General features: G+C 35.4%; 1 protein-coding gene across 1 annotated transcript; it reads right to left on the minus strand.

Moving 5' to 3' along the window:
- Positions 1–17,391: 17,391 nt before the first annotated feature.
- LOC107060268 (uncharacterized) lies at positions 17,392–21,287 on the minus strand. Its single transcript, XM_015307948.1, has 6 exons — positions 21,193–21,287; positions 20,985–21,087; positions 20,786–20,904; positions 17,890–18,000; positions 17,582–17,800; positions 17,392–17,497 (listed from the first exon to the last, which is right to left on the minus strand). Exons 1-6 carry the CDS (start codon positions 21,285–21,287, stop codon positions 17,392–17,394), a joined length of 753 nt encoding a protein of 250 aa, XP_015163434.1.
- Positions 21,288–22,508: the final 1,221 nt, after the last annotated feature.

A 22,508-nucleotide genomic window follows, 5' to 3' on the forward strand; every position in this document is an offset into this window, starting at 1 on the left:
CAAACAAATCTTTGAAGCGGACATCAATCAAAGAACTTCCATAAGATTCAAACGTCTCAAACCACCTAGAAATTTTAGTAAACTCAATAGTGATGGAAGTTGCATTCAAGGAAGCTGTGGTGGAGGACGGCTAATCAGAGAAAATAAAGGCAACATGATGTTTGCTTACTCTTTAGGTTTAGACCAAGGTACTAGCAACATGGATGAAGCCCGTGCACTACTCTATGGTCTTAAATGGTGTGTTAGTAGAGGTTACGATAGGATTTTGGGTGAAACGGATTCCCTACTCTTAGTTAAATGCATAAACGGAGAATGGAAAACACCCTGGAGATTAGATAAATTGATTCAAGAAGCACAACAAATAGTTGAATCTCATGGATTTATCATCAGTCATTACTTCAGGGAAGCCAACAAACCTGTTGATTTATTAGCATCCAAGAGTTATAGTGTTAATGTAATACATGATTTCAACTCTTTCTCTGATCTCCCGAGGGAAGTTAGGGGATCAATTAACACAAATAGATGGGAGCTCCCTTCCTTCAGAATGCAGCAAGTTAAACCTTCTAATTTTATTTATGAACCCCCCTCAATCCTCTTTGTCAATGAGTCAAGTTAGTAGAGTAATAGCTAGCTTAGACTCCCTTTTTTTGTGATAACTTAATAGAGTTTATCTAACTCTATTTCTACCCCAAGATCTTGTATTAAGTTTGGTATGCCAAACTTCAAAATGTAACTCTTTCATATCAATGATCATCAGAGGCAGTTAAAAAAAAAGAATCCTCTTCATCAAAAAAATTACACTATATATTGTAACTAGGGTACCACATATTCTCAAAGTTTTGTTATTTTCTTAAAGCACGATTGATATAATTATAATTAAAAATTATAGACAATTAAATTGCAATTATGTTTCACTTCTTAATTTGTCCAATTCACTTCAATTTGAATCAATCATGTTTGAACATTAGCTTTGTAAATTTGTCTTAAATTTTTTGAGGTGTCTTCTTAGACATTTCAAGCTCAAACTAATTAAATAATTAAATTTCAAAAAACATTGTCTTAACTTTAGACTTTTTTTCAAAGTGTAACACTCACTACAATATATGATGATTTGAACCTACTTTTGTAATTATAAGTAATACAAAATATTATACAAGTAAAAATGATACTCTAATTGGTATACTCAATCAAATGGAGTTTAATTCTATTTTTTAAATATTTCTACTACTAGAATAATTCTGATGATGCGTGTAACAATTGACACAATTGAAAAAGTTTTCCAAACTAGAATCCGTACGAATTCACCTAAGATATAAGTGTTTGTGATGTTATGTAAGGCACAATAATTTATATATGTCAATTCCTGTCTTACGAGTTATTACAGAAAATAATAAATCGCTAATTGAAAAAAATAATTGTCAAATTATAATTACCTATCATGTATTTTAATAATTAATGAAAATAATATATATATATATAATAAAAAAATTAATAAAGTAAGATCTCCTTTTTCAAAATTTTATTGGAACTCTTACTCGTTAAAGAAATCACAACAAATTTATAACAATCAAAAAGTGTAAAAAATTATTCTAAATCAAACTAGAAAAATGAGGAAATTCGATGAGACATACCATGCGGAGGAATCAAAACCAATTGGAGATTGATGAAAATTTCAGTACTAGATTAGAATCTGGTAAGCTAGTATGGAGTGATAGACGCTTTTTCTTTTGTGAGAATTCAAGTAATTCTAGCTTAACGTTGAAGCGAGCCGATGAAAATTTGGGAAACTTTATAGTTTATATAAATATTTATATTATGTGTTGGTCAAACTTATTTTTTTAAGCTAGTAGCCGTAAATGTTTTTCACAGTTTAGAATTGGGTTCGACCAAGTTTTGTAATTGAAATTAGCAGTTTTGTGGGGCTCGCTAGCTACTATTGTCGCTTGTGGTATGAGCTGAGTCCAATTGGTATCTCCCGATTCCAATTGGTATCTCCCGATTCCAATTGGTATCTTAACAAAGTGAACTAGACGTCGTAGTCCCGACTGAAGGGACACAAGCAAGTTCATTGGAACTGAGAAGGTTCCAATTGGTATCTGGTCTTAGGGACCGTATAAGGCATGGCTGTTGGTCGTCTATGGAACGAACTAATTAAAGAAATTAGACTTGTCTGCGAGTTGTAACTTGGAACAATGAATGTGTGCTTCTAGTTGTCGAAAATTAACTATGAATGTGAAGGGTATATTACTTGAATGCTTTGATATGATTATGTGCCCAATATTGCATGTTGATATGTGCAATGTGATGGCCCAAATGTTGAAATTGTGCCAGTTGGAACCGCTTGAGTGTCGTGGAATTTGTTGTGAAAATAAAGTCTCACGAGATTAGGTGCAAGGGTCTAGATATATTACGATATGGTTCGTAAGCGAGAAATCTGGACGTGTGTTGCGACCAACTGATAACCGTGTGAGAGTCTGGGTGTATCCTGTGGATATGTGTGTGGTAGTGTTGAAACAATGTAAAAGGATTCTAAAGTGCGTACTTCATTGGGTTGACCGGGGGGGTAGACAATGATTGTCCTAGATAAAGGGTTTTTCTCTAAAAATGCATGTGTTATAGCTGGGAAACTTTGGGGGAAGTTAGGAAATAAAAGAACCCAAAATATTGTTAACAGGGGTTTTGTTTCCATTGAGGCCGCTGGGGCGGGATTTCTTCCGCCAGAGCGGGATTTATTCCTCCAGAGCGGGACAAGGCGAGACAGAATATCATTCCTATCTCCCCTTCGTAGTCACAATTTCAGAACTCAAATTGTACCCGTACTAACCCCCACGATCTAGTTCAATGTTCAGCAATTGGATATAGGTTATAAGGTGTGTTAAAATTGTGTAGAACCTGGGCAAATGAGGAGGAAATCAGTGAGGCCGTGGAGGCCGGGGAAATGGTAATGCAGGTAGAGGAGTAGTGTAACCAGGCGAGGAGGTTTCCCGTCAAGACGGCATGGCTCAGTTATATGCTTTTTCGGGCAAGACCGAGTTTGAGGTGTGTGATGCAGTGGTCACTAGTGCTACTCTTGTCTGTGCCCGGATGGCTATTGTTATGTGTGATATGGGTCCTACTTATTCGTATGTGTTAGTTCAATTTCCTTGGGATTTGATGTGGTTTGTGATATACTTGATGCCCCCATCCATGTTTCTACCCCAGTTAAAGAGTCAGTCATAGTCGCCCTTGTATATCATGTTTGTCCTGTTGTGTTTAGAGATTTTCAGACTTGGGCTGATTTGGTTATGCTGGATATGACTGACTTGATATAATCTTAGGCATGACTTGGTTGTTCCCCTATTATGATGTGCTTAATGGTAATGCTAAGTCAGTAACTCTAGAGATCCCGAGTAGGGAAATGTTAGAGTGGGAAGGGGGTACAAGCCTAAGTCAGCTAAGGTCATATCTTTCGTGCGAGGTAGGAAACTGGTAGGGCATGATTTTTTGGCGTAATTGGCTTATATTCGAGATGTTGAGGTCGAATCCCCCTCTAGTGAGTCTATTCGTGTGGTCAGAATTGAGAGAGCTTAAAGCTCAAATCCAAGGGCTTCTTGATAAAGGTTTCATCCATCCTAGTGTTTCCCCGTGGGGTGCTCCTGTCTTGTTTGTTAAGAAGAAGAAGGGAAGTATGAGGACTGGTTATCTTATCTTAAGCCATAAAGGAGTGGATTGATACTGGAATGATAAGCTTATGGATAAAGAATTCCCAATGAGTATACTTCGTTGAAGGTAATTGAACAGTTTCGTAAGTAAATGTGTATAAAATTGGGTTAGCCCTTTGAATTTGATGGGTATACATAAGTTTGAGGTGTCATATTGATGAAAAGTTTGACTTCGTAGTGATAGTCAAGGATGACAGAGCGTAATGGTAATAAGAGTCGTGATGGATTGTGACGGGATGCAACTATATAATAAGATGGTTGGTCAAGCGAAGTTTGTATAGTAATTATGATTTACGGGTACCTAAGGTTGTGGTTTTCTAATATTTGGTGAGTAACATAGTTGTATGGAAAGTTATAAGAGATGGTAGGACACCACTCGAATAGAATGTTAAAGAGCTAGAGTTATAATAAAGGAAAATATAGTGGGATGTAGTACAACCTTTAGAGAGGGGCTAGAGCAAGAATATTTTATTTGATTGCTAGGGCTAAAGAGATATCTTTAGTGGGGTAGATAATTGGGTTCAGAGACGCGTGATTTCATTGTTTTGATGTGGCTATGGTAATAGTGTCATGGGTCCATCAGATGGGTAAAAAACTATCGAAAAAGACTTGAGAAAGGAGTGTGTAGACATTAGCTTGAGTGTGATGACAAGTACTTGGTTTTGTTTTTGAGTCTAGTAATGAGTACGATTGAATTTTTAGCGAAATATATGGTAAGATCGATGGAGATGCGATTAATGATAAACGGAGATCCATGAATTCATAAAATTCTTCAAGGTGCAAGCTATTGTTGATAGAGAAAAGGATTGTGTTATATGGTGGGAATTACAATTCAGATTTTTCATTGTGAGTCTACATTCGTGGTGATGTATTTTGTCAAGGTATGAATTGGCAAGGTGAGAAATGATCAATTGTATCCGGCATTGAGCATTTGAAAGGACTTATACTTGGGTTGAGTCGTAAGTTTACTACTATTGATTGTTAAAGTACCTAAGAAAGGTTTTATTTAAAAGTGTTGGTTTATAATAAGGCAAATTGTCGGAGTGTTTATAATGGTTGTTAGTATTGTCAGTATGATTCACTAGCTATGCTCTCGTGTGTTTTCACTTTTGTGGGTGGATCCCTAATGGTGGATTAGGGGTACCAAATCCTGCAATGTTCTCTTGGTTGAGTGGGAATATTGGGAAGATTTGGTTATTTTGAATGACATATTTGGAGTTGTCTTGAGTTGTTAAAATATTTCAGTGGTTATACATGTACCACCTTACTAATGAGAATTTACAGAAGAGCTACCATGCGTATTTGTAGTTGTCCGGCAATCTTAACATTCCTCTAGTCGTCGAGGTCATGTATCGATTATGTATGGTTGAATGTGGGGATCTTTGGGTCAAATTCTATTGTTCTTAAGAGGTAGTCTATAATTACTAAATCTAGCATTTCGATAGTGTTGTTGGAGGGGTTGTATGCTTGGACATATCCCTCGATGAGTATCTGATTTCTAAGGATCAAATTGTTATACCTTAAGCTCATGGGAATTTATGTCGTGGGATGGAGATATTATTAAGAACTGTGATAGTTTGGGTGTTATGAGTATGTGTTGGTTGATTCAGGTTCACTTCTATTTGTAGCGAGTATTGACTTGGAATTTTATCATGCTTAAGTGCTAAAGGATTCGTCCGGATGACTGTGTCAAGGTCCTTGATAACATGTTGTACACGTGTGTACGATTAACTTTGGTGGTTGTTGGGAATCGTTTTTGTTGTAGTTAAGTTTACATACAATAATATTTATCACTCGAGTATTGAGATGACTTCATCGAGGCATTGTAAGGGAGGATGTGTAGGTATTCAATTGGTTGGTTTAAGGTTGGAGATGTGAAATCCTTAGTGGGTAATGAGTTTCGGTAAGAAAGTATTTGGGACAAGTATCCCCAGTTATTCGACGATTTAGATACTACTCTATTCTTGCTTTAGCCCTTTTCTCCTAGTTGTCACTCGGGGACGAGTGATGGGTAATTTGGTATCTATTGTAACGACTTGTTCTCGTCGTTATAGAAATGCCAACGGGGGAAAATTTGGGGCCGGAAAACATTTTCATAGTATTTGGATTTTTCCAACTTTGTCCAGATTTGGATGAAATAGGAGTCTTTAAGGTGTAGGGAAATATGATAACAATCGGGTGATTTATTTATAATTTTGGTTACATGAGTAGTTAGATAACTCGTTAAAGAACCCATACGATTTTACGGAATTGAATTCGGGCGAGTAGAACTCCCGAAATCGATCTTAGCGTAAAGGGTATTTTCTGATCGTCGTTGGTTAGAGGTGTGTTGTGAAATGGGGGTCTTAGAATTCTTTAAATAGCTCACTGGTTCCGTGAAAGCCACTTTAGCAGGATTGGTATCGCTCTGGAGGGGACGCTACAACGGGGTGAGGGCCGCTGTGGCGGGTTCGACGCGACCTAAAGTCTTAAATAAACCCTTAAAGGACCTTATTTGGCACATTTCGATTTTTAGAGCTAAGGAATAAACCCCAGGCGACTCCTACTCGTTTTTCACAATTCTTGAGGCTAAATGTAAGTTTTTCACTCCTCGAATCTATTTTTCAATCCGTAGAACGTAATAGAATGGGTGAATGTTGATGGGGGAGGGTTTTGTTATAGATTCTATGGTGGAAAAAAACCTAATTTGGATAATTGGGATCATGGGTTTGATCTAGGGTTCATAGAATTGTTAGTAATTCGGGTAATTAATGGTTGTTTAGTGGAGGCCCAAAATTGGGTGTCAACAATGAGTCCAGGGTGTAGGCTCGGGGCATGACAGTCGGTATGGAGGAATCTATATCTGAAGAGACGTTTGAATGGATAATAAATTAGCCTTTCTAGGTGTCCCATAACCTATCAAATTAAAGGTCTATGAGTCTTCTTTCCTTATATTTTATTTTGTATGTGTCACGACCCAGAACATCGTGATTGGCATCCATACTAACCCTCCGATGGGAGAACCACTACTACGACCCAAACCAAGCAACTAAACCAAAACTAAAGCAATTAAGTTACAGAAGCAAGTTAATTAACTAAACAAATGCGGAATTAAATACCTAGAACCTGAAACTCATTGTACCAAAACTCTACTACCGACAAGTCTAAGAACAAGGCGTACAACCCCGAAACTAAACAACACCTGAACAAATAGTCTGAGTCCGAAAAGAGTGGACTTAAACAAGAAAGATCCATGGCAGCCTGAAAGAACTGGCTCACCCTTGAATCCGGTCACGCTGATTAGTCACCTAGCTGAAGTCTATCAATAGCCACCTGAAGATGCCCTGTACTTAACATAGAAAGAGCAAGTGCAGTATCAGTACATAACCACAGTGTACTGGTAGGATCACACGGCTATCCCACTAAGTGTAACATACGTTAGTCAATACAACAATATAATCACATGCACATATCGAGCATTTACAATATCATCAATATATACGAATAATGAACAACTTCATGATTCTCACATAGCACAATTATATCAATTTAGAGCAAAATACCATCTTCCAATATCAATCATCATTAGATAAGAACAAACTCATCACACGTACATACATAACACAATTCAATGGTCCTCTCATAGAACCCAATTCAATGGTCCTCTCATGGAACCCAAACCCAAACAGTTAGCATGCCAAAACGTGTTAATGCGATCCCATTTTATGCCAGAACGTGGCAACCGATCCCATAATTATGCCGAAACATGGCAATCCGATCCAAGTTAGTTATGCTGAAACGTGGCAACCGATCCCATATTTATGCCGGAACGTGGCAACCAATCACAGTTGTTATGCCGGAACGTGGCAACCAATCCCACATTTATGCCGGAACGTTGCAACCGATCCCAATTAGTGTTTCGGATCGTGACACCCGCCCATTCAACAAACCACAATCACAATGTATATTCTCACAATCATACAACATGAGGTGATTCATGGCATACAATTATTCAATTATCCTCAATTACAACAAGTGTGATCAATAATGCAATATTCACATACATACATGTCTCATAATGAAGCAAGAACAAACATACGTCACACATTCATAGAATCACAACCATCACCTAACTCGAACCAAGCTTGAAACCTTCCCTTTCCCGATTCGTTCCACTTGTTCTTGGTCTCAAACAATCACAATAACACGGAATCAACAAACAATCGCTAATTATCCAAATTACTAACAATTCTATGAACCCTAAATCAAATCCATGATCCCAATTACCCAAACTAGGGTTGTTTCCACCATAGAATCTATAACAAAACCTTACCCCCATCAATATTCACCCATTCTATTACCTTCTACCGATCGAGAAACGGATCTGGGAGTGAAAAACTTACCGAGTAGAAATCGTCTGGGAGTTGTTCCTTAGCTCTAAAAGTCAAAAAGTGCCAAATAAGGTCATTTAGGGGTTTATTAACGACATTAAGTCGCGTCTGGTCCGCTACAACGGCCCTCATCCCGCTGTAGCGGCGGCGCCAGAGTGACATCAAGTCCCGCCAGAGCGGCATTTTCGAACCAGTGATCTATCCATCCTTTCTATGATTTTAAGTCCCGTCATATCCGTGACAGCGCCCCATATCCCGCTGTAGCATCCCCGCCATAGCGGCCAGACTCCCACAAAGCGGCACAAACGAAACCTGAGAGTCAACTGAAGAAATTCCAAAATCCCATTTCACTACACATCTCTAACCCACGACGATCAGAAAATACCCCTCACGCTAAGATCGATTCGGGAGTTCTACTCACCCAAATGCAATTCTGTAAAGTCGTACAAATTCCTTAATGAGTTATCTAACTACTCATGTAATAAAAATCATAAATGATTCACCCGATTGTTACCAAATTTCCCTTCACCTTAATGATTTCGATTTCATCCAAATCAGGACTAGGTTGGAAAAATCCAAGTTACTACGAAAAATTTTCTGGCCCTAATTCTTTCTCCATTGGCTTTTCCATAACGACGAAAATCAGGTCATTACAGTAATGGTTGTGATTCTATGATTATGTGATCTATGCTTGTTCTTGCTTCATTATGATACATGTATGTATGTGAATGTTGCATTGTTGATCACTCTAATTGTATGAGTATGAACGAATAATTGTATGCCATGAATCACTTCTTAATTGTATGATTATTGAGAATATACTTGTGATTGTGATTGTGGTGTGTTGAATGGATCGGTTGCCACGTTCCGGCATAACTAACTTGGATCGGTTGCCACGTTTCGGCATGCATTTGGGATCAGTTGCCACGTTCTGGCATAAACATTGGATCGGATACCATGTTCCGGTATGCTAATAGTTTGGGTGTGGGTTCCATGAGAGCACCATTGAATTGGGTTCTGCGAGAGGACCATTGAATTGTGTTGTGTATCTACTTGTGATGATTACGTTCATATCTAATGATGATTGATATTAGAAGACTGTATGTTGCTCTAAATTGATATAGCTTTTATATGTGAGAATCATGATGTTGTTCATTATTCGTATATGTTAATGATATTGTATATTTTTGATTTGTGCATGTGATTATATTGTTGTATTGATTAATGTATGCTACACTTATTGGGATAGCCGTGTGATCCTACCAGTACATATGATCCTACCAGTACACTGTGGTTATGTACCGATACTGTACTTGCTTGTTCTTTGTTGAGTATTGGGCATCTTCAGGAGGCTATTGATAGACCTCAGCTAGGTGACTATTGAGCGTGACCGGATTCAAGGGTGAGCCAATTCTTTTAGGCTGCCATGAATCTTTCTTGTGTAAGTTCACTCTTTTAGAACTCAGACTATTTGTTTAAGGTGTTGTTTAGTGTCGGGGTTGTACCCCTTATTCTTAGACTCGTCGTTTGTAGAGTTTTGGTACATTGACTTTCAGGTTCTAGGGATTGAATTTCCGCATTAGTTTGATTAGTTATTTGTTAAAACCTTGGAATTTATGGGGACTCCATTTTATAGTCATTTAAACCTACTTCCATATCTTTAAATGTCTTAGTTTTCATAAAATTTGTTTGTTGGGGTTGTAGTAATGGTTCTCCCACCGAAGGGGTGTGTGGGTGCCAATCACGGCGGTTTGGGTCGTGACAGTTCCAGACTTAGGGGTCTCTGATCCACCCACGGCCAACCAGTACGGTCCGTGGTTGGACCTACGGACCGTAGGCGAGGGTCAACAACTAATTAGTGGCTAATGACTTTTGGATCCACTTCAAACGATCATATCGTTTAGTATAAAATGAATTAGGAGTCCGATGACCTTTCAAATTAAAGATAATTGAATCATTTTTCCAACGCCACCGAGTTTGCTAAAATCCAAGCTCGGAGTAAAAAGTTAAGCTCGTTTTATTGAACCCCTATCAGGCAGACCACAAACACGACCCAGTTGACGGGCAGTGGTTCAAACGACGGCCCGTCAGTCCAACCGTGAGTGGCCTTTGTTAGGTTTTATGTCAGGGTTATTTTGGTCCTTTTTCCTATGCATTATACACTTAAACTACGTCGTTTGATGCCTAAAGTACATCGTTTTATTCAGTCTAAGCCTAATAATCTAGTCAGACATACCTAGAACTCTCATTCTTCAAAAATCGTCCAAGTTAGAACGAAGAGATAAGAAAGGGTCGCCAGTTTCTTTCAAGAACAAGCAGCGGTGTTCTTCAAAGTTCAGCCCCGAAATCCAAAGGATTTCTCCATAGATTTCGTCACCAGGTATGTCAGATTTCAGTAGTGGGTTCCTTTCACCCATTAGGTCCCTAGTTTTCGGTCAGTTCCTTGATTCTTCATAGCTTGTTTAGACCTGGGGATTATAAAACCTTGGATATTAATGGTGACTTTTTTGTTGTAGTATCCTTTATCATAATATTATGTTTTGTTGGAAACATAGCATAATTCCTTGTATAAAACTCAGAATCCTAGTTTGTGTATTTTCTCTTAGTTCATGAATTATACTTGCTAGGTCTGTTGGACAGAAAATCATGCTCCAGGTTTCGAATGTCACATGGGTATATAAATATTGCATTCTTAGTTAGCATGTCACTATTTTGACCTATTTAGTATTTAGTGCATTTTAGCTTCATGAATATTCAGTTATTAGGTGTACACTTAGCACCGAGTTATACTAGGGTTCAGCGTACCCTCAAAGTCCCAGAACTACGTGCCTACGTAGGTTTATAAGTCCCCTCAGTTGGGCATCAGTTTTAGTGATCACGCCATATTCATGCCTTTATACCCGTGGCAAGTTATATTGGGTCCTCTCGATGGGGCGTATTCATCGAACTCCATGTTGAACTTATGTGGTTTATGTCCATTAATAGTAGCTCCGACAGTCTTAGTGCATTGACCAGGTTATCAATAGTTACTTCGGTATACAGTTCAATATGTTATCTTCATGATTAGTACTTGGTCATTGCATTCAGTTTATCTTTCAGTAATACTTTAGTACATATCTATATCACTGTTCAAATTATATCATTGCTCATTTATGCATTGTTCAGCTTATATACTTTGTTCAGCTTAACATATCTAAATCCTGCATGCTCAGTACATTTCAAGTACTGACGCATATTTTGTGCTACATCATTTCATAATGTAGATTCAGGAACTCAGCATCCAGATCACACTTATATCGAGTCTTGATTCGACTTCAGCAGCTTCAGTGGCGAGTCCTCATAGTTCGAGGACAATAGACATGCTTTCTATTTTTAGTCTTTATTTCCAGTTTTCAGTTTTGTTAGATTTAGTTGAGGGCATGTCCCAACAACTCAATTAAGTAGAGGCTTTTCAGATTCAGCTCGAGTTGTTAAGTGTTGTTTCAGTCATCACTAAACTTTTATTATTATAACTTATATATTCAAGCTATCAAATTTGAGTTGTACTATCAATGTAGTCGGAATAGGATACACATTTTTGCTCTCTCTATGAATCTGTTGGTGGAGATAGCTAGAGTACCACAACTTGAATCCTCTTCATCAAGAAAATTATACTATATATTTTATCTAGAGTACCACATATTCTAAAAATTTTATTATTTTCTTAAAATATGATTGATGCGATTATAATTAAAAAATATAGGAAATTAAATTTACAATTACGTTTGACTTCTTAATTTGTCTAATTCACTTAAATTTGAATCAATCATGTTTTAATATTAGCTTTGTAAAATTGTCTTCAATTCTTTGAGATGTGTTCTTAGACATTTCATTCTCAAACTAATTAGATTATCAAATAATTAGCTTTAAAAATAAATCATATTAACTTTGAATGTCTTCTAAGGCGTTACAATCACTACAATATTGATGATTTAGACCTATTTTTGTAATTAAAAGTTATACAAAATATTATACAAGTAAAATTTTTATTCTAATTAGCATGCTCAATTATATGAAGTCTTAATTCTATTTTTAAATATTTCTACTCTTAGAATAATTTCTATAGCTTGTGCAACAATTGACTCAATTGAAAAAATTTCAAAACTATAATCCATAAGAATTTACTTAAGATATAAGTGTTTGAGTCAAGGAGGCACAATAATTTATATATATCTATTCGTGTCTTACAAATTATTTTTAAAAAAATATTGCTAATTGAAAAAAAATAATTATCAAATTATAATTGACTATCATCTATTTTAATAATTCATGAGAATAATATATATATACATATATTAAAAAAAGAAGAGAAAAGACATAATGTGACATGAACTTGTCCCGAATTTTCAAAAAGACACCCTAACTATGCATGTCACACCCCGAGGTTACCCCTTGACGTAGCACGGGACCTAGGATCACGAGTGACCCCAAGCTAACCCTGAGTTGAATCTGACATATCATGAACATACTGAATATAACTAAGCAAACATGAACTAAGCGGAAACTAAATCAATAGATATCTAAAGAGGAACAAGCCCAACTAGTCTGAATAATAATATATAAAAAAGTTTAGTGATAACTAAAACAACCACCTAACAAATCAAGTTGAATCTACTACTATGTCTGAAAAGTCTCTAACTGAGTTGAGTTGCTGGGAAATGCCCCCAGCTAACTCTAACCAAACTAAAAATTGAAAGTAAGGATTAAAATGAAAGAATGTCTATTGTCCTCGAAACATGAGGACTTACCACTAAAGCTGTTGAATGTGAATCAAGAATCGATCTATGTGTGATCTGGATGCTGAGTACCTGAACCTACATCATGAAAGGATGTAGCACAAAGTATGCGTCAGTACTTGGAATGTACTGAGCATGTATGCTATATATATTAAGCTGAATAAATATATATGAGTTGAACAAAGCATAACTGAGCAATGGCATAACTGAGCAGGAATATAAATATTGAAACATAACTGAAAAGCTAATCTGAATGCAATGACGAAGTACTAATCATGAAAATAACATGCTGAATTGAATGCTAAAGTATATACTGAAAACCTGGTCAAATGCATTAAGAGTTTGTAGGAGCTACTATTAACCGACATAAATCACGTGAGTTAAACGTGTAGTCCGATGTATACGCCCCATCGAGAGGACCCAATATACCTTGCCATGGGTATAAAGGCATACTGGTGTGATCACTAAATCTGATGCCCAACAGAGGGGACTTATAATCCTATGCTGGCACATAGTTCTGGGACTATGAGGGTACGCTGAACCCTAGTCCAACTCGGTGCTAAGTCTACTCCCAACTGAATATGTATATGACTAAAATGAAATTGAAATACTAAATAGATCAAAATACTGACATGCTAACTGAGAATGCAACGTTTATATACTGATAATATGACATTCGAAATCTGAAGCATGATTATTTATTTAACTGACCTAGCAAGTGTAATTCATGAACTAAGATAATCTACACAAACTAGGTTTCTGAGTTTTTATTCAAGGAATTAAGCAAACTTTCGAGGAAACATGCTATTTCAAGTAAGGATACTACAACAACTAATTCACAACAAATCTCCAAAGTTTTAGAAACCCTAGGTTCTAAACAAGATATGGAGAATCAAGGAACTGACTGAATTCTAGGGACCTAGTAGATAAAAGGAACCCACTAGTGAAATCCCACATACCTGGTGACTAAATTCACGGAGAAATCCTTTGGGTTTTGGGGCTGAAACTTGAAGAACACCTCTGCTTAATTGTTCTTGGGTAAACTGGCGCCTCTTTCTTCTTTTTTTCTCTCTAAGTTTTGGTGAATGAGGGTTCTGGGTAATGTCTGACTAGAATATTAGGTTAATACTGAGTAAAACGACGTAGTTTAAATGTCCAACGCTTAGGGGAAGAGAACAAAACAACCATAACTTAAAAGCTTACAAAGTATATCCACGAGGCTTATGATGGGCCGTCGATGGGACCACATCCTGTCAAGTGGGTCGTGGTTCTCGGCCAGTGCTACTGGTTCTTGGTACCTATCTACGATCCACTTCACGGACCGTGTGAAAGACATCGTGGTTCTTCACTTGGGGATGGTGTCTGATGTATCAAGACGACGTACCCATCCACGGCCCGTGGAGGACTCCGTGGTTCCACACTTGAGCCCTGGTGGCTCTACCTCAGTTATACGAGCCATTCCATGGCTCGTGTGGGGATCCACGACCCATGAAGGGCTCCGTGGTCCACCACGTTGGCTGGGTGTGAGCCACGAGCAGGTCGATAGACCGTGGTCTCTTTCACGATCCGTGAACCCCTCTGTTAGGTTTCTGAGGCATTACAATGCGGGCGTCCTATTACCCCACTAAACAATCTTGAACTGACATTATTACATCATTTTTTGTCCACCTTACATAGAGAGTGTGTGCATTCTCAAAAAGAGAGTGATCAGCCTAAAGTAACTAATATAATTTCATATTTACAAGTATTTCATTATAAAATATATTTTCTTATTATTTTAACTTTTTTCCCTTATTATTTTTTCTCTTTCTTTCTTCTTTGTTCTTCGAAAATTCATTGTCATCTCCATTGAAGCTTCTCACTTTCAATGTCACCATTTTTACCACAACTTCATATTCCTTTTTTACTACTATTAGTTTTACTCTCTTTAATTTTAGAACTTTATCTAAATATTTTCTTACATTTCGAACAATTTGATAAACTCATTAGATTTAAAGACGATTAGAAGGTATCATATAGTTTTTTATATCCGATTTCAATCAAGTTCTTTCAGTTTTCGGGGAATTCATTGATTCTTTTAATATTAGCATTTCTAATTTTGAAGTTATATGAAAAGAGTAATTGATGATACCTTCAATTTTTGTTAATTTTCTTAGAAAAATAATTAGTTTGGTTATCAATAGTTCAATAAAGTCTAGAAAATAGTATGATTTTTTTTTTACAAAAAAATCACTAAAATAAAGAATTTGATTGGAGAAGAAGAAGAAAAGGAAAAAAAAAAGGAGAGAGGTTCAACTTGATGTGGGAGGTGGGGTGAAGGTGGGAGGTGAAGAAAAAGAAAGAAAATGGAGGGATGGATCAGATTGAAAGTGGGGGTGGAGGATGAAGTGGAATTTAAGATAAAATAAAAATTAAAATAAGTCAAAAATTAAGAGAGAGAGATAAAGAAAAAAAAGATAAATAAAAAACTTAAAATGCAAAAAAAAGTTATATTTTTAATTAAATTAACACGTGTCATGTAATGATTGGCGTGAGAACACACTTGCTTCTTTAAATTTAGGGTTGATAAAAAAATGATATAATAATATCAATTCATAATTGTTTAGTGGGGTAATAGGACGGTTGCAAAGTTAAGGTGTCTTTTTGAAAATTTGAGACAACTTCAGTAGTGACTTTATGTCTTTTCTCTATAAAAAAGTTAAATAAAATAAGATCTCCTATTTCAAAGTTTTATTGGAACTCTAACAATCAAAGATGGTAAAAAGTGATAGTAAATCAAACCAGAAAGTGAAGAAATTCTAGGAGACATATCATGATGAATACAAAGATAATCGGAGATTGATGACATTTCAGAATTAGGTAACTATCTGGTAAGCGGTTATGAAGCGATAGAAGTTTTTTTCTTTTTGAGAATTCAAGAAATCCTAGCCAATCCCATTTTGTTGAAGAAAATTAGCTTGACGTTGAAGCTAGGCGATGAAAATAAGAAGAACTTTATAGTTATATACATGTTGTGTTAGTCAAACTTTATAGATTAATGCAATCTCATAGGTGAGGTTTTGGAAGAGCAATGATGGGATATTTACAATGTAGATAATACTTATTAATAAAACTAGTTTTTGGACACGCACTTTGCACGTGTATTCCATGTGATGTTTTTTTATAAATTTGTTAGAACGATAAATATTATATAATAATATACATGCAATGAATAATAAAATACAATAGTTATAAATAATATTTTTAAAATATGAAAAAAATACCAAATGAGAAGTGTATTTTAGTATTTAAAATTAATTTCTCTTACACAACCAACTATAAATTTTCTATTTTGGTTAGTAGTCAACAAACTTTCAATAAAGTCACAAATGACTAATTTGAGCCCAAATAAAAATATAAATTAAAGAAGTCTAATTGGGAGAAAAAATAGAAAATAAAAAATACAACGTACACATTCTTCCTAGGACCGTAATCATAACAATATTGATAAAAAAATATATATAGAATCAGTACAAAAAAATTCAAGTTCTCCATATAGCCTAGCTTCTTCATCGAGTAAAACTAAAGCATGATCTCAGTTTTCAAAATTTTATTGAAATTCTTACATGTAAAAAGAAACACAAATAATTTATAACAAACAAAAAAAAAATACTAAAACAAAGAAGATGAGTGAGGAAAATGTTTGAGACATATCATGATGTAAATAGAAACAATTTAGGATTGATGAAGAATCTAGTAAACGGGATGGAGCTACAGAAGCTTTTTAATTTTTTTTTAAGACATCCTATTCAATATATTTCCTACGTCTGTTAGATTTTCTTTCAAATATCTTGACTAATAGAATTGTGAAATTAGATTAGGCTGAGAAAGGGTCTAAGAGAGAAGCTTAGGATATTACTTAAGTAAAGGGGTAGCGTTACAGTCGTGGTCGAAGTAAGGGGTAGCGTTACAGTCGAGGTCGAACTAAGGGGTAGCGTTAATTAAGTACTATTATGTTGTTGTTGTCGTCTTACCCTCTCCAAATTCCACTTTATTGTGAGATCACCATTAAGTATTACTATGTTGTTGTTATTGTCGTTGTCTTGTGACTTTGATTTAGTCAGCAAAATCTAGGGAAGGTTTTCTCTTGGATTTGAACTTTATGCGGTCATTTTTTATGACTATGTATTATTGCTACTATTTGAGAACACGTAGAAAAACTTTTGAAATCCTGATCAAACATAAATGGTTGCTCTAGTATTGACAAAAGCACTTTTCAAATTAAGTAGCCAAATAACACAATTCTTAATTAATGAACAGTTAATTATAATAAGAATAACATACTGTGAAATGTGAATGTACTACCAAAACTACCTTGTATAGCTAAACAAATGACATATTACACATGGTAACATTTCACATAACATCATTGATGAAAAAAAAACTGTTTACATTTGTTGAAAATCGAGAAATCCTCGAGATCCAGCAATACTAAGATCCGAAACATAGTGAATAATAAGAAACGTTTGTCCATCGCAAAGTTTAATTTCAGTGAGGCAGGGGCAGTTATGTGGATGTGAAAACCAATAGCTCCCCATATGGCATTAATGCTCGTAGATCATATACTCCACCAATCATATCTTCAACCAAATGATCAAATATCTCCCTATGCCTGTATGGAGAAAATTAAAATGACAAACAAAGCAAATTTGAGTAAAAGTACTACAGGTAAATGATGAACATATACAGTATTTACCTTGCCTCCGAGGAGAAGAAAAACAATTCAATGTCATAAGCATTAGCCTCTAATGTGTTGAAATATTCAGGCCATAAATCAGCTTTTGAAACCATTTCAAAGTGAAGATAAAGTAAAAGTAGCTTTGCTTTTTCAGAAACACTTTGGCATTCTTTGTCGGAGAGGTGAGCAACAACTCTGTCAAGCTCATACTTTTCATTCAATACGTTAAAACAACCTCTGCAAGAAATGTGCAAGAAAACAGACATTTTCATTCACAGGTCCATAAATTATCACGCAATCGAATAATCTGTGAGACACCTCCTCACCTACAAATAGGATCATCAACAGGTTGTATGTCATGACTATGCTCTACTAGATCCGTTCCAGGTGGGAAAAGATCAGAATTCCTGATTGGGAATTTATTGTCATTGCAGTGGCTGAAGAGATTTAAAACACAGAAAATATCAGTTCAACGACACAAGTTTTGAGTAATCATGTCCACAATCAGTATACCAAACTAGAACAACAAACAAGAGAGTCAAAATTAGCATATATAATCGGACTTAGAAAGCTACAAACGATCTATTGATAACCTAGAAACCCACGGCATGACAAGCCATTTATCGTTCCAATTTTATAATATGCCTTGAAAGAAACAACAAAGTCCATAGAAATATCCAACTAAGGTCCATTCAGAATTAATCAAAGGTGTTATAAACCTTGAGGCAACATTAGTTTGCTTGTGTTCTGGACATTGACTATGCATCCTTTCTACATTCCATCTCATGTTTGGCCAATAATTTTTTCCGTCAAAATGTCTTAGTGTCTTATGAACCCCAAAGTGTTCCATCATTCCACTATTATGGGCTTATAGAAAATGATGCACTTTCATGGAACGTTAGACTAACGAGCACTATAGTTTTTGTGAGACTCAATATCACTAGCAAATAAATCCTTTACTTTTTCAAAACCTTACTTCCAACTTAGCACTCAACATATCAACCCTCTCTTAAGTATTTCAAACTTGCCAAAAAAAATACTCTCAAAGACATGATTCTTAAACATGTGAAGGGATGGACATTTGTTACAACAAATAAGCAATCAAAAATGATTTATATAAGCCATACTTTGTTTTAATGTAGACTTTCATTCAACATCCGGATTCATTTGGATTTGGTGATAAGCGGAAATAGAAACGAAGGCCATAATTATTTAACCGAAAAGAAGAATATTTATTCTTCATCAAGAATAAGATTCTCAAAATATTCTCCATCATAATCCTCACATTTCATTAATTAGGGATTGTCTTGTACATGCTTCTTTTTAATTTTTGCTCATAAAAGTTTGAACTTCCCCTCCAACCCATAAAAGTTTTCACCACTCCACTTACCTCAACAACATTACCCCAAGTAATATCATATTCTCCATAAAAATACATGTTTATATCTATGATTTTTAGAGACTCTAATTAGCCATTCATTGGACTCATTACTTCCATCAAAAGAATTTGGATCAATTAATTTTCGAGAATTGTAAGACATCTCAAATGTCTCGTATTCAATGAACACTAGATCATTGAGACACTTTAGTTCGAGCCTTTACTATTTATGGTGTGAATTTACAAATAAGTTGTCATGAGTAAGTTGACATCTTTCTCAATTGTTCTTTTGCTTGTGAACCTTTTGCAAAGTAAAAAAAAATTGTTTTTTAAATTTAAGAATCATAATTTCATAAATGAAAATCAACACCAGGTTGAATGGTGGGAGCAATATGGTTCTTCCATTCTACACTTACAAAAGTTTTCTATCAAAGTTCTAAGTCTAACTTGTTGCTCGTCTGAATGTGAGAGGAATTGGAGTGTGTTTGAACATGTAAGAAGACAAATTTAGTATATTACTAACCAAATTATATCTTAATCATCCTAACTAATACTTCCTATGTTTCAATTTGATTGTGTTGGTATGACCAGACACAGAGTTTAAGAAAGTTAAGAAGATGTTTGAATTTTGTAGTCTTACATTTAAATTATGTATTATGAACAAAATTGTCCTTTAATTAATCTTGTAATTTTGAACATGCCAAGCAAGAATTTGAAATTAAAGAGTTGCATAATTACGAAAGAGATATTCTTTACGTAATAAACTAAAACAGAAAATAAGACAAATAAATTTAAATAGAGGGAGAATTAATTACCTGCTTCAACTTATTTGCCATTCATACAGAAACTTTTAAAAATAATTCAAGAGTTCCTATTTGATCACTTTTTTATTGATATTTCCTACGTCTGTTAGATTTTCTTTAAATAATCTTGACTAATAGAATAGTGAAATTAGATTAGGCTAGAAAAGGGATAAGAGAGAAGCTTAAGATATTACTTTAGTAAAGGGGTAAGTTACAGTCGAGGTCGAAGTAAGGGGTAGCGTTACAGTCGAGGTCGAAGTAAAGGGTAGCGTTAATTAAGTACTATTATGTTGTTGTCGTCGTCTAAACGTCTCCAAATTTCACTTTATTTTGTGATCACCATTAAGTATTACTATGTTGTTGTTGTTGTCGTCGTCTTGTGACTTTGATTTACTCAGCAAAATCTAGGGAAGCTTTTCGCTTGGATTTGAACTTTATGCAGTCGTTTGTTATGACTATTTGTTATTGCTACTATTTGAGAACATGTAGAAACACTTTTGAAATCTTGATCAAACATAAATGGTTGGTCTAGTATGGACAAAAGCACTTTTCAAATTAAGTAACCAATTAACACATTTCTTAATTAATCAACAATTAATTGTGATGAGTCATTTACAATAATAAGAATACCATACTGTGAAATGTGAATGTACCACAAAAACGACCTTGTATAGCTAAACAGATGATATATTACATATGGTAACATTTCACATAACATCATTGATGAAAGAAAAACTATTTACATTTGTTGAAAATCAAGAAATCCTCAAAAGCCAGCAATACTAAGATCCGAAACATAGTGAATAATACGAAACTTTTGTTTTGTCCATCGCAAAGTTTAATTTCAGTCAAATGGTGGATAAAGAAGCTCATATTGATTCCCTAGTCCTTTTGGCTAACTCTAATACCACCCAACTTTAATCCCAACTACAAACATATATAGTCATCCAACTTAGCAATTATTTTTCTGATCCTCTTGCCTCTTCCCAACTCATCCGTCATAACTTGTGCATAGTCCTCAGTAGGGGCCCTATCGTTCACAGCATCTCTAGCAGCCAAAACATTGTCAAGAGTTTGAATCCTGTTTGGTAGTAGTAGACGGCTACTAGAACCTTGTGTCGCTCTGAAAATGCCCCATAAGTAGCATTTCCGTTGGTATCCTGCCAACAAGTTTCTCAAATAAGTTATCAATGAACATGAAATAACATCTAATGAAAACACGAAATAAGTAAAAACTTACTCCAGTGGCACAGGGCAGTTCTGTGGATGTGAAAACCAATAGCTCCCCATATGGTGTTAATGCTCGGAGAGCATGTTCTCCACCAATCATTTCTTGAACCATACTATCAAATTTATCTTGGTGTTTGTACAGGGAAAATAAAAATGAAAACAAAGCGAATTTGATGAATAGCACTAAGCATAAAATGTAGAACATATAAAGTAGTTACCTTGCCTCCGAGGGGAAGAAAAACAATTCAATGTCATCGACAATAGCCTCTGGTGTTTTGAAATACTTAGTCGATAAATCGTGTTTTGAAACCATTTCAAAGTGAAGATGAAGTTGAAGTATCTTTGCTTATTCAGATACACTTTGACTTGCTTTGTCGTTGAGGTGAGCAACAACTCTGTCAAGCGTATACTTGTTGTTCCAAATGTTATAACAACCCCTGCCAGAAAATGTGCAACAAAACGAATATTTTTTTTCACAATGTATACAACAATAAATTCCGAATAATCTCTGAGATATTTGCTCCCCTCTAAATAGGATCTTCAACAGGTTTTGCAGCATGACTATGCTCTACTAAACCTGTTACATGTGGCACAACATCAGAATTCATTGTTCTAGTGATTTCATTCTCCTTGCATTCGTCGCATACCCAAGGGACATATTCAGTGAAGGTGACTTTGTCAAGTAAATAGCTTAATAGATTTAAAACACACAAGATAATTAAACCATGTAAGGTTAACCTAAATTACAAAAAGAAGGTGAAAGAAGTCGACTCATGACAAATCAATTGATTATTAAGATAGAAAAAAACTAGAGAAAAGAAGAAGATAGAAATTGAAATAGAGATTCTACTACCAAATTAGTTCCATCAGAGTCAAATCAAGCATAATCGGACTTAAAAAGTTACAAACAATCTACTAATAGCCTTGAAAGCAACCACATGAAAAACCATTCATCATTCCAATTTGATCATATGCCTTGAAATAAACAACAAAGTCCATAGAAATATCCAAAGTGCTCAACCATTCCACCATCATGGGCCTATAGCAAACAACTCTTTCATGGAACGTTAGACTAAAGAGCACTATAGTTTTTCCTAGACTCAATATCACTAGCATATAAATCCTTTATACCTTCCAACTTTGCACTCAAAATGTTGATCAAGGAATATTTCCTAAAATGCATATGGATAACCACATTATTGTTTCCTTGTATGAAATTCTACCCAGTAGCATGCCTTTGATTCAACCTACCTAGAGTTTCATGTCATTATTTATCTTGCATGAGAACGACTCAAATAGCCTTCCCTGATGCATGAAACTCAACCTCAAAGGTCTGGTAATAATTTGCAAGTTGCAATAAATGAGGCGAACTAATTATGCTTCTATTTCAATTTCTTATAAGACTTATCTTACTTTACCCTCCACAAAACCATTATCCTTTTTAATCATATCGGATTAAGGGGCAGATGCTATACTCTATCCTCTTCAAAACCTCCTATAAAAGCTTCCTAACCCATTGAAGCTCCAAACCTCT

This window comes from Solanum tuberosum, unplaced genomic scaffold, assembly GCF_000226075.1.
Source record: "Solanum tuberosum cultivar DM 1-3 516 R44 unplaced genomic scaffold, SolTub_3.0 scf00070, whole genome shotgun sequence".
In the NCBI taxonomy this organism is placed as follows: Eukaryota; Viridiplantae; Streptophyta; class Magnoliopsida; order Solanales; family Solanaceae; genus Solanum; species Solanum tuberosum.

What these genes read in the sequence shown, in the direction of transcription:
- LOC107060268 (XM_015307948.1), bottom strand. Translation starts at nt 21,287, where the DNA reads ATGGTTTCAAAACACGATTTATCGACTAAGTATTTCAAAACACCAGAG. An exon ending in AACTGCCCTGTGCCACTGGA is followed by an intron (nt 20,905 to 20,984) that starts GTAAGTTTTTAC and finishes ACTTGTTGGCAG; the next exon opens with GATACCAACGGAAATGCTAC. An exon ending in TTTTGGCTGCTAGAGATGCT is followed by an intron (nt 18,001 to 20,785) that starts GTGAACGATAGG and finishes AAATCTCTTCAG; the next exon opens with CCACTGCAATGACAATAAAT.